The 14,168-nt window shown below is 39.9% G+C and overlaps 1 protein-coding gene across 1 annotated transcript in view; it reads right to left on the reverse strand.

Annotated features, from left to right (window-relative positions):
• chrnb5a (cholinergic receptor, nicotinic, beta 5a) overlaps positions 1-12,966 on the reverse strand; it is a 181,146-nt gene extending 168,180 nt beyond the window's left edge. The window contains exon 1 of the mRNA XM_039758232.1: positions 12,462-12,966. Coding sequence (XP_039614166.1) covers positions 12,462-12,522 — 61 coding nt within the window. The 5' untranslated portion in view covers positions 12,523-12,966. The remainder of the gene's footprint in view (positions 1-12,461) is intronic.
• Positions 12,967-14,168: the final 1,202 nt, after the last annotated feature.

Raw genomic sequence — 14,168 nt, forward strand, 5'->3', positions numbered from 1 at the left:
CAGAAATGATGGACCATTAACAGACTGGCAGAGCCTGGAATGAAAAGGGTAGATAAAACTTATGACATGCCAGTCAACCTTCTGAGGAAAGCATGGGCTGCAATGGGGTACTGAATCATGACTGAGCTGTCAGGCTTAAATTCATTGAGTTGCTGCCATGTGATTGGCTGATCAGATATTTGCGTTGACAAGCAGTTGAGCAGGTGTACTTAATAAACAGTGTAGCTCAAAGTGCTTTACAAGAAGTAATTACACGCAAAGCGAATAAACACCCACCTATTCAAGAGATTTCTCGAGAAGCCACTCTTTTTTTACCATTTTCCATCCTTAGGGGATGTCATTTCTGTTACCGTATACAGACAGCACGCCATGCCAGACCAGAGAATAAGACAGAGAGCCACCTGGTAATCAATGCATATTGGATACTTAATGTGAATCAGATCCTATTACTATTAATTTGCCAAAATGTATACTTTGCTTGCTTATATTTGGAGTATACCAAATAACACATGAATACATTTGTAACTTTTTCTCCAGCCTGTTCAGGTACTCTATTTACTGTAACTGCATGAGGTTATAGAAGTAAAAGAAAGGGAGATGTATTTAACTTCAGTGACCAAGCTTGTAAGAATAAACATGCAAAGGCTATGGATTTGATATGAGGTCTTCTTTTAAGTCCTTCATTATAAAGAATATAAAGGGGAAAAGGAGGGCAATCCTAGGACGCTATCATAACCAAACATACAGTGAAGGATAACTGGTCACCATTCATCATGCTAAGGTTCTCCCTTGTTCTATTCTATTGTGGTATGACAAACATGAAACGTCAGGCAACAAGCTCCTCTTCTACTTACGTAGCTCAAAACACTTGACATGACCCACCATGACTCACTAAGATTATATAATGAAGACTTCAACTGAAAATTGCTGGAAAATGTCTGTAGTATAATGACAGCTTAATGCTAATTTGTGATTAGCCTTGTATATGAGAGGGTGTGATGCCCTTGTGTCTTCAGTAATGGGAATCCTCTATTACCAGGGACCTCGATAGTCATAAACTGAGACGAAAATGTGATGAGAAAATGTGACACACAGACTACTGAATTTCAGGCAAGTGCAAATTTTGCATTCTCTTTCAATAAATTCAGTGAGTCTCCTACATACAAACCTTTAAGTTACAAACTTTCAAATATGCGAATATGCATGTTCAATAAATTAAAAATTATTGAAATAAGTGAAAAATTAAAAATTGTTGCATAACTTTGAATTTTGCGGTAGCGCACAAGTTAGTTCACATGTCTGGCACTAGGAAGAACGCAAAACCCATGCCATTACTGTTAATATACTCCATCACGTACGTGCATCCTCTACAAGTGGTTCTGTTTTTTACTGTATCACTGTTTACGTTGAATTATCGTGCTTTATTTCACGCCCAAGATGTCTGGAATTAAGAGTAAAGGCAGCCGTGATGTAGCTGGTACTGCTAAGATGCACCAGACGATAACGATGGAATCAAAAGTGAAAATAATTGAGAGAGTACAGCGAAGCGAAAAGATGGTCAATGTTGCTTGTACATATAACATGAACTGTTCAACCAACAGCATGATTCTAACGAACAAGGACAAGATCATGGAACATGAAGTCTTCTGTGCCGATCATGTCGACAATAATATCGAAAAAGTATGGAAAAGTACGGAAGCCGAGAGAGGACATGCAATATCGTTATTTTTTTTAATTGTTTCCTCGAGATAACGGACTAATTTTATCGAGGTCTCGAGAAAATGAACCTTGTTTTCTGGAGATAACGGAATAATTTTATTGCGATCTCAATAAAAACAAAACGTCTTGTTTTCTCAAAATTATGAAATAATTTTATTTAACGTTTACTGTTTAGCTTATTGAAGCCACGTCCTGTTTGAAATGGCAGAAGAGCAGAACTGTATTGATCAGTACGTCACATTTTTGTTCAATCAAGGGCTGACGCAGGCTGAAATATGTTTATACCTTATTTAGAAAATAATAACTTTAGTGTAAGAGTAAGGCTTCAGCTGTATAGGCGTCGCAATCTAAGCGAGCCTGATGCCAGGAGCAAAGGTTAATTTTCTCAAGATCGCAATAAAATTAGTTTGTTATCTCAAGAAAACAAATTTTCATTTTCTCGAGATCTCAATAAAATTAGTCTGTTATCTCGAGGGGACAATTTAAAAAAATAATGATATTGCATGTCCTCTCTCGGCTTCCGTAGAAAAGTGATGAAGAAATAGGAGAAACTTCTCAGTGTGTGGATGCAGGATCAGAATCAGCTTAATGCTGATTCAAGAGAAGGCTAAAAGCCTTTATGAAGACTTAAAGAAGAAACACAGCAAAGAATCGGAGTGCTCATCTTTTAATGCCAGCCATGGCTGGTTTCATCGGTTCAAGGCTCGAGCCAACATTCACAACGTAAAAGTAAGTGGCGAAGCAGCGAGTGCAGATACACTGCTTGGGAATTTCCTGAAACGCTTAAATATTAATTTTCAAAATCATTATCTTATTTACAAATACCTGTACAAGTACATGTTTTCTATAGAAGTTGAGGGTTGGGGGTTGCATTGTGTTTGTTGGGTGCCTAGGCTAACTTTGCTGGACTTATCGGACTTGCGAACACACTCATGGAACAGAACCCATTCTTATATAGGGTACTTACTGCAATTTAATAATAGTATATAAAATCTTCACAGTAAACAATTGTGGACTATCAGGAGGCACACCAGCCACCCAAACACCCGACACGACTGACACAGACACAAATGCCTTTTATTCCGTGGGAAACGTTTTCCAGTCGTTTCCCACTAGCACCAATCACAATACAGCCCAGAAATACAGCTCCTCATTTGTGTCATTAGCACAACGTCATTGTTTGTTCAGCGGTGTTTCCTGCACTCAGGCCTTTCATAGTGAGGTACATGCAAGTGCCGAAAAAATGTGAAAGTGCATGCATGCACCACCTAGTGGCTGTGGCTGAGCATGAGAAGAGCGGACTGCTCCATACACACACACACAGGCCTTTTTAAAGTGTGTTCCTAACCTACAGAAAGTCAAAGTATTCAGATTCTTTCACTTTTTACACATTTTGTTCAGTTACAGCCTTGTGTCAAAATTATTTAAATTAACTTTTTCCCCTCATCAAGCAACACTCAACATCCCAAGGAAAAAAAACAAAACACAGGATTTTAATAATATTCGCAAATCTATTAAAAATAAAAACTGAAATATCACTTTGGCCAAAGTACATTTTAATATGACACTTTAAATGCCTCCCAATCTAGTGACCATTGTTGAGATGTTTCTATACCTTCTTTGGAGCCCACCTTTGGTTAATTTAATTGATAGGAGTGATTAGTAAATGTTCATACAACTTGTCTATAGAAGATCCCAGATTGGACAATGTGTATCAGAGCAAAAAACAAGGCATGAGGTCAAAGGAGTTGCCTGCAGAGCTCAGGGACAGGATTGTGTTGAGGACCAGATCTGGGGAAAGGCTACAAAAGAAATTCTGCATCATTGAATGTTCTCAAGAGCATAGAGGTTTCCGTAATTTTTAAATGGAAGAAATTTGGAACAATCATAACTCTTCCTAGAACTGGCCATCCAGCTAAACTGAGCAATCAGGGAGAAAATGGGTAACCAAGAACCCAACGGTCACTGTGGCTGAGCTTCAGAGAACCTGTGTGGAGATGGGAGAAACATACAGAAGGACAACCATCACTATAACACTCCACTGACCTGGACTTTATGACAGAGTAGCCACAAAACACATGAAAGCTCACCTGGAGTTTGCTAAAAGGCACCTAAAGGACTTATAAAACCATAAGAAACACGATTCTCTGATCTGATGAAACCAAGACTGCACTATTTGGCCTACATTCTAAGTGTTACATTTGGACTACAGCAACCCCTCATTGTTCATGCAATACATTACAATGGCAAGGCATGGTGCTGGCAACATCGCATTATAGGTTGATGTTGGGTGGCAGGGACTATGAGACAAGACAGGGTTGAGGGAAAGCTGCTAATAGCAAAGTATAGAAATATCCTTAATGAACGCCTGCGCAGACCACTCTGGACAACATACTGGGCCGAAGGTTCACCGTTCAAAAGAACAACTCCAAACACAAAGTAAAAACAACACAGGAGAGGCTAAAGAAAGTCTCTGTGAATGCTCTTGAGTGGCACAGTCAGTGACCAGACTTGAACCCATTAGAACATCTCTGGAGAAACCTAAAAACAGCACTTTATCAATGGTCTTCATTACACCTGACAGAGCTGGAGACAATCTGCAGAGAAAAATGGCAGAAAAATCCCCAAATCCTGGTGTGAACAACTTTTCTCATCAGACCCAAGAAGACTCCAGGCTGCCATAATAAAGAACTGAGTAAACAGCACAAATACTTGCCTCAATGGAAAATTTTAATTTTTAAGTTTTAATAAATTTGCAAAAATTCCCAAAAGCCTGTTTTCCCTTTGTCATTCTGGGATATTGAATGTAGCATGAGGAGGGAAAAAAATGAACTTTTGCAAAAAACTGCATCATAATGAATATTTAAAGTGAGAAGGGGGTCTGAATACTTTCTCTAGGCCCTGTAGCTAAGAAGAAGTCGAGCAAATGCACTGTTAACATGGAGACTCTTTTTGCATCTCATCATGAATGTCGTATCTGCTATCTGTGTGAATCCTCACTGATCATTTCGAAAATAGATCAATTGAGAGAGAGATAGCATCACCTTGGAATTAGATAAAAATAAACTTGAAGTCATCCTGTTTAGCTAATAGCTAAGCTGTCCCAATATCTCATCCAGATTCTTCTTAAAGGTTGTCAAGGTTTCTGCTTCAACTCCGTGTCTCGGTAGTTTGTTTCAGAGTCCCATAAATCTTTGCATAAAGAAGTGCTTCCTGGCCTCAGTCCTAAATTCACTTCATCCTTAACTCTCACTGATGTCCTCCAGTATGTGATTCACCCTTAAGCTGAAAGAATGTTGCTGAATCTACTTGATCAATGCCTTTGAGGATTTGAACACCTGGATTAGGTCCCCACGCAATCTCCTCTGCTCGAGACGAAACAGGTTTAATTCCTTGAGTCTGTCAGAGTAGGCCATCTCCTTAAGTCCTGGGATGCACTTGGTTGTTCTCCTCTGCATGGCTTCAAGTGCTGTTATGTTTTTAATATACTGTGGTGACCACAATTGCCCACAATACTCCAGACGTTGTCTCAGTAGTGCATTATATAGTTTGAACATAACGTCCTAGACTTAAGTTCAACAGTTTGTATGATAGAACCCTAAGGTAAATACACAAAGACATAGTCACACAGAAAAAGTTCCCATTAAGGTCCATTTTCAAGGCTATAGAAGAGGATACTCAGGAGAGGGGTGGTTTTAACTAGAAAAATGGATGGAGAGCAAAAAAAACAGCAACTGCTGACCAATGATCCACAAGGTTGAAGGACCATCACACTCATGTTAAAGGAAAAACGTTTTGAAGGATGCCCCTGGATGCACCAGTTGATCCACCTCTAAATTTCTTGAGTATACAATAAAAATTACAAATGTTCACAAGCACCATTAGTCTTTATATTTCTACAAGGGATGTTCAGAATATTTTTCAACTGATTTTATTATGACCATCTTAATCTGATTGTATCTGACCACAATCATTGGATAACATAATGTATTTAAATACACTCCTCACTTTTTTGACATAATCCTCATCATTAGCCATCGAGAAACAATTGCATTTATCCCCATCTTCTCCCAGGATGAATGCTTCTCTCATTGTCACTTCTCCATTTCTTCAAGAACCTCATGTTGACTCCCAAACCTTCTCCCATGGCTGACTTCCATGGGGGGGCTACAAATAGGTGGAAATCTTCCGCAGCAAGATCTAGGTTAATGGGGTGAAAGTGAAAGTCCACTCAAGTTTTGTAATTTGGTGTGTAGTCATGATGAACATGTCTTTTTTTTTCTCTATGAGTGATATGGTTCTTAGCGCTACAACCTCAAACCTCCGGTGTTTTGCTTTCAAATTCCTTCTAGCTCACTGCCTGTGTAGAGTCGGGATGTCACAAGAATCGATACTCTGGTACCAGTTCAATAACTAAAATTATAACAAGTTAGTCAATGTCAGCCTAGCATGACACTCAGGTGCATTCAGAGACCAAGTTAACTGCTATGAAATATGAGGCATTTCACATTTTTATTTACTTCATCTAAGAGTCAGTTATTACATTTTAGATTATTAAATAGTTTTGTAACAATGAGTCGTATTCAAAAGTAACAGCGATAACAGAATGCAGTTCCACGTGTTAGTCGGCGACATTAAAGCCGCATTTTTTAATGGCACTTGGATTGGAAAATGGAACACTCTATCTCCATATGCACACAGCACTCAATTATTCAACTGAAAATCTTCTATTGAGCACATTGATCTCAATTAAAACTATCCAAAACGTTTCTAGGGCAAGATTCAACTTGCAAATGTTGCAATCGAGCTCCAGCCTTATTGGGGCCACATGTTTTGGGCCTGCACCAAATTAACATCTGTGACAATGGATGACGCTATACCAGAGGTTAACCCAACACAGACAGATGCTTGAGGCACACTGATAAAAACAAAAATGTTTTATTCTTCTTCACCACATGGGAAACGCCATAAGAAATAATTAGAATTAGAATTATAGAAATAATTCCTTTTCTTCTCTCTTTTCTCCTCCACCTCTCCTCAGCAAGCTTTGTCCACCTTCCACCCGACTCTGGCTCACTGAGTACTGACTGCTGGCCCCTTAAATAAGGCACCCGGAAGTGCTTCAGGTGCTCATTGCCCCAATTCCAGCAGCACTTCTAGGTGTGGTGGAAGGACCACCCACATGGGCTCAGAAACAGCTGCAGCGGTCCCAGATCCCAACAGGGCTGTGTCCAACTCCATCTCCCATGAAGCACTGCAGAAGTCCGAGGCACGGTTGCCACCCGGGGGAAGGCTGCCATCTAGTGTTCAGGAGCAGGTAGCACTCTGTCCACACTTGCTCCCCCAGGTCCTTCCAAGGCAGAGGCCCCGACCAGGCAAGAGCCGCAGCCATCCATGACACATCATTCTGGACAAAAATCTTTAAATGTGTATCAGATGGCCTTGGTGTCACAATCACTCTGAACCCATTAACAGCTGAGTTTGGTGGGCTTCCAGATGGGCTCAAAGTGGTTAAGGACAAACTGTAATAATTTCCTTTATTTCAATATTAGCACATAGACTTAATCTTGCTCACATGGAAGAATCCCAGCCCTCCACCTTTAAGTCAGTGGGTAACTGATGTTCTATGCTATTTGTGGTGGTGAAATGTCTAAGGAACTGGATTCCAAACTATAAGCTTGTCAGCTCAATTTCCACCTCCGGCCTACTGTGTCAGCCTGAATAAGTCAATTATCCCACCTGAGCTTTAGCTGTTATAAAATACTGTACGGAAAAAGTTGTACTTGTCTCTGTACTTGTGAAGTGCCTTGGGATAGTGTTTGCTATAAAAGATAAAGGTTATTTGTTGAGAAAAAATAACGCACAGTGAAAGGGTCTAAAAATAGGAATGACATTAAAGCAAAATATAATTAAAAAGCTGTAAAATTGTTCAGCTAAGTCAATGGACTAACATCTTCTTCTAGTACTGTTGTCAGCTCTTTGTATATGGGGAAAATTAACTTTCTAACCAGGGCAGACACTCTTCTACCCACTTATGAAAAGGTCTGATTGACTAACAGTAAGCCCCGCCTTCTAGAGTTATTTTATATACAAGGGGAAAAGGGAGAGCACATTCTAAGAACATGGAATGAATCTGGAATACACTGGAGTCAACTAGTTCGAGGTTGGTTGAAGTGACATACTAGCATGAGGAGAAAGGATGAGAAAAGAACCTGAGCATCAATATATGAACAATATATAATTACACTGTTTGGCTGATCTGCCTTATATCAGTTTTGGGTCGGTACTAACATTTTGACTTTCAGACCTCAGAATAGGTACCAAAAGGGTTTTAAAGTTAAAAATGGATAAGATCCCACCTCCAGTCCCCTGCCTCATGGTTAATTTATTCCTCCAGCCTGCAAACATGCGTGTGACTCTCTGGTCCTCCACACAATCACATGTCTCACTACTGCTACACACTTAGCAAATCACTTCGCACTGCATAAAAACCTGTGGTGATTCAAGCTAGAAATAATATGTGAATTCAATTTAACAACAGAAGACTCGGGGCAGGGGGACACATTTATATATGGTCTGGAGAGGAAATGAGCTCAGGAGAGCCGGGATGGGAAGTGAGATCAAGAAGGTCAGGCAGGACTTCCTTCTGATGGTCTGCAATGGAGGAAAGAGAGAAGTGTTATCTGGCAGTGCATCCCTGATCCAGCGGATGATCACACTTATTCAAACCCGTAAACTGTCTCCCAATCGCACGTGTGTGACTATATATGCATAGCCTAAGGGCTCTGATTGTAATTTCCTGTTGCTCCACGTGTTGGTGTTGACCAACACCATCCCAGCCCCACCTCATTGATCCACACCACCCCCTCATTTGCTATATATTACCTTTGATTCCTGTATGTCTAATCATTCTCCTCTGATGAAGATACCTGGCAGGTTGTCGAAAACTTAGGAAGAAAAAACTATTTTAAGATATGTGACTCATTTTCTCCCTTTGTGGCTCTCTTGTTGCAAATAAGAAAATCGTATAACAGACCTTTACTTCCATATCTATGACTATTCATGTCAACATCTGATGACCAATTCACATTGTCAGCACTATTGCTTGATTTGAGCAATGGGTCCATTTCAGTTTGCTTTAAAAATGGTTTTTCATTTGCCATTGTTTTTTGTTTTTTTTGGTTGAAGGCTCCACCCCACTCATGAATATTGATGACTTAACATACTGTAGAGTTACCATAAATGTGCAGAACGCATTGAAATATTCATGATTTATTTTTTGCAGCACGATATTATTTCATCCACTAGATGGCAGCAGGATACTGGATCATTACATGCCACCCTGAATCTGACTCGGGTTTAACTGTGTTTATGTAGAATGCAAAATCCGAGTAATGCTTGGTTTTAACATTACGGGGGTTAATGTAAAGTAAAACAAAAAAGAAATAAAACATAAAACAAATCTACTCTCTCTATATAAAATCCTAAGCATAAAAGTGCAACGATTATATGTGACATTTTTATATCACATTTTTTGTCACGCTTAAAATCAGGCTTATTTTAAAACTTACATATATATATATATATATATATGTATGGTATCATTCTTTTCAGAAAGTATCAAACTTGTAATGTGATGTTAGATTTTCAGATTCCTATTCCATTTTTAAATTGTAAACTAAAAAATATCAAGAACTCACGTCCCGCAAGACGAGACTTTGTGCCAAGAGATTTAACCACGCTCGGGGCTGGAAATAAAAGACAAACTGTAGGACAGCTGCTGTACAAGCTTTTAAATGTTCGAAGCGCCATGCGAGATGCAGATCACATGGCACAGCAGCAAGAGCAAGCCAGCAGCTGATCGAGCAAAGAGGAGGTAAACAGAAAAACTGTATTTGTTATACATTGTATCACCATTTAAGAGGGGGTTTTGGAGGAGCGCTTGCATCTCCTTGATGTGCGTTCAGCCCCTCTCCCCCTTAACAACATGAGAGGCAGAGACGCAATGTGGCTGGCACGTACTGCAGGCCGGTGGGGTTGGCAAGCGAAGCGAGCAGGGGGCAAACCCCTTATTACACATATATATATATACATATACAGTATATATATATATATATACATATACACATTGTCACACACAAGCAACTGGGGGCAATTAAAGGATCCAACGAGCAACGCAAAACCACAAGACAGGAGACTGAGACAGTGTACTAAAGGTGCTCTCTTTATTTCTTTATTTCAGGAAAGTCGAACAACAAAAGAGCACAGCACCTTGAGTTTGTTTCAAAAATCTACTCCAGACGTCCAAGCTGCTTCCGTGTTCCTTGTTCACCTCTAGTCCCTTGCAGATGATGTCACCACCATCCCAAGATCCTTTGCGTCATCTTTCCCAGCATTCCTACTTCCATTCCCACCTCATAAATACGTCCGTGATGCACCCATTGTCTGTCGATTGTACCATTCAATACTGACTGTTGTTCAAGTGCTTATTACTTTGGTTTACAGTATACGGGGACAGAATCCCCAACCCTTAATCTGTGTGTCTGTGTTTTCTTCACAACATATACACACACACACACACTAATGGTTTCTTTGAAGCCATAAGTTTTGATTTAGCACTGGCACACTTCCTAGATTTTTGTCCACTTAATTAAAAAAAGTCTAAACAAACCTGCAGTGGGCTGGCACCCTGCCTGGGGTTTGCTTCCTGCCTTGTGCTCTGTGTTGCCTGGGATTGGCTCCAGCGGACCCCTGTGGTCCTGTAGTTAGGATATAGCGGGTTGGATAATGGATGGATGGATACTAAACAAACATTACAAACTCTTCATATAATGTGCTATTCAGAGGGGTGTAACTTCAAAACTTTGAGTTGGTTCTGTAGATCTATAAAATGAAGTAATAAAGGTGCCAGAGTGGTTCCTCAGAGTGTTGCCATAGGGGAGCCATTCTTAGTTCCCAAAAGACCCACCCACATGAAGTTTCCGGAAAGAACATTTTATTTCTCTAGATCCATAATAGTCTCCACACCATAAATAATCATGAATAGATATTGTGAAATAGCAACAGTTTCATGTTTTGTTTCTGTAAAGCCTCTTGCTGCATACACTCAGGGTGCCAGAGCGGCTCTTCAGAGCAATGCCATAGTGGAACCATTTCTGGTTCTTTGTCAATCTATGGTGGTATAAAGGAACCACATAACCCAGTCACGTGCCGTTAGAGAGAGACATTATTATTTTTAAGAGCGTACCTAGAACTTATCTGTTACCTTTAGCTCTTAAATGTGCTGCACCCTGAATGAACCATTTTCACTTTTTTTTTTTTTTTTACTTCTGCACCATGAAACTGACAGGTTTCAAATCAAATCAAAATCACATCAAATTGTATTTGTCACATACAGTTACACACCTACAGTACGAAAAATGCTCAGTTGCTAAAGTCCGAAAATATAAAAAGGGACTCCAAGAATATAAAAAGGACAAGACACAATAAAGCACGAAAGGGTGGCATTTTCACATTTTTGTTCCCATCCTTTACAAATTTTTCAGTCGTCTCTAGTGACTCTTTTTTTTCCACAACGCTGATTTTCTTTAAAGTAGCCCACCATTTCACACGAGTTATCAGAAAAGAGTGCAACGCAGAAGATGCGCAAGCAAATCCCATGCTGATGCTAAAATCACTTCAGACGACTCTTGCAGACGTAATTCGATAAAAAAAGACCGGGAGCAGAGTTTATCCAATGAGATAATCAGATAACAACAGGATGAGCCACCGATTAGCGTATCTACGCTGCCCCGTAAATGTCACTGATTTGGTTTTCCTCCCACACGAGCGGACACGCAGCTTTTGTACACACGCGTTACTTTTTCTTTTCTTTTCTTCCAGCACACCCAGCTGAAACTTTAGATGGAAACGGCATCTCCATTGAAGTAATTAAGTGTTATGCCAACAATATTTTATGCAGACTTTTGCCCGACCTGAAATCCCACTGCAGCATTTGTAGAAAGGGGTGGGGACGATAATGACCCATCACGTGACCCAGTGGCCGCTATATTGCAGAATAATCCGATCTGTGCGATAATCAGGTTTTATACTTCACTCTCTAGTTCTGATAAATTCACAGATGGATGTTTCCCGATTTTACTCGAAACACTTTTTTTCCCCTTGCAACATTATTAGTAACCTGCGCTTGATTCCGCGTTCGAGATCTGCTCCTCATATTTCAAGAAATATGTAATTATGTAGCAATGAGTACTGATGGACCTGATTTATTTTTATAAAAATGAAAAACAAAAAATGCAAGAAAACTAAGCTGTAGCCTGATCCGATGATTGCTATCTGCAGGCGCTGCTTTTGCAGCATTTTCAATATAAATCTGATTAAACGGAGCATGTATTTGGGCATTTCCACGTGCGCGCTCTCACGCACTTAAAACTGCTGTGCGGGACCCTAAAAGTATCTTCGTGAAATTAAACAGTTTATACTGCCATCTTCTTCAGTCGCCTTATGTTATTTTAAACCCGACACCGCTGTCACCGGAACAAAACACATCTACAGAAGTCGCCGAGCACAACATCCCTTCAAAATTCAATTTTAAAAGTAAACCTGCCTCAGCACCGCTGTCAATCAATCATTAATCCGTCCCTCCTTTTATATAGCGCCAATGACATTATGCTCCGTTACACGGCACTCTAAAGGTCAGACCGCACTGTTCATTGTTATTTTTGCATTAACTGTTTACTTACTTGTGATCGTAAAGATGAGAAGAGAGAGCGACAGGGTCAATGATGAGGCAGCCATCTCCATTTCCCCCGCGGCGTGTAATCAGAAGAATCTGTGGTGGCGGGGCAGTAAGAATACCCAGTTTGAAAGATTTCCAGAGAGTGGAGGGTCCCCTAAGTCAGAAGCGATACCTCTCCATGCACCCCATAAAAACTCAGAAAGCTGACGTTTGGCGGCAGAATACAAGCTGCGATCGTTAAGCCCAAAGAGAGAGAGAGAGAAAGGAGCTGCGAGAAGTTGCTTCGTCCTCAGTTCTGTGGGAGAGGCGGCAGGCAGACAGGCAGGCAGGCAGGCAGGCGGAGACGAGACGAGAGCGAAGTGCACGCCACTTCGTCTTTAATTGTGAGCCGCCCTGGGGAAGCAAGCGGTCACCTTCACCTCTGCTCTTCCACTCGGATTTCGGCACGTATTGCTAAGAAAAATGCATTGTTCACACATTTCTTTTTTGTTATTGTACTTAGAACACAAAATTTCTGACCAACTGCAAGTTGAGTTGTCTTGACTAATAAACTAAGGAGGACCTGTCCAGGTACACGCAGAAGCGATGACATGTGAGCATGAAAGTTTGTATTTTGCTTTATTGTAAGTATTTACACAGTCCAAGAAGAGTATTCCCAGATATATACTGGAGCCACACTTTCCGAAGTAACTCTTGCTAACTCCTGAATTTTCCCATTTTTTTCTTCCGAAATGTGCACGTCAACAGTAGTTCTGGACCATCTTTAAATCACATCTTTTGGTCTCCTTCTCCAGCACAGACACACTAAACTGTGAGACCTGGACGTGGAGTTCGCAGGGCGCCACTCACGTCACTTAAAGTTCACTGAGGAGCTGAGCTAGGCTGGGGTGGGGTGGGCTGGCGTGGGTTGAGGTGAAGGTTTAGAGGAGAGTCACCAGATTGTGTGACATCACAAGCAGGCGCAAAAGCTAATCTCCTAATTGAAGACTTTAGGAGCAAGACTTACATAGAATCTAAGCGCTTTGAGTACGGGGAAGGCGCTATATTAATGAAATGACTAATTATTATTATTATTATTATTATTATTATTATTATTATTATTATTATTATCTAGCTATCTTAAGCAGTGCCTTTCATATGTAGCATGTCATTTATATTCATCTATCTCAAAATGTCGCTACAGTTATATTTTATATAGTGTCGTTCACATTTATCAACTTGATATGTCTCCTTAATTATCAATCCATGTTTTATATTGTACCTTTCTATCTATCTATCTATCTATCTATCTATCTATCTATCTATCTATCTATCTATCTATCTATCTAGTACATTTTACATCTATCTGTGATATGAAGCATTTCCGTATTTGTGTATCTGTTTTATAGTGCCTTTCACATCTATCTATTTCATATTATGCCTTTTGTATCTGTTTCATGTAGTACTTTTCAGATCTATCTACCCAATAAGTTGCCTTTCGTGTCTTTCTAATTTATACCGGCTTTCACATCTATGTCTTTATCTATTAAAATGTCATGTTCATCTGTGATCCCACCAAAAAAGTGTCCCAGAAAGATAGCATAAAGCCAATTTTAATGAACATGGAACCTAAAAGCCAATTAAAATTAAATTAATTTCAACTTCATGTTTGGGATTTTTTTTTGTAGCTAGTGTTACAAATGTAGCACTATATCTATCTTATTTTAAATGC

Source organism: Polypterus senegalus, chromosome 7 (genome assembly GCF_016835505.1).
Source record: "Polypterus senegalus isolate Bchr_013 chromosome 7, ASM1683550v1, whole genome shotgun sequence".
Lineage (NCBI taxonomy): Eukaryota > Metazoa > Chordata > Cladistia > Polypteriformes > Polypteridae > Polypterus > Polypterus senegalus.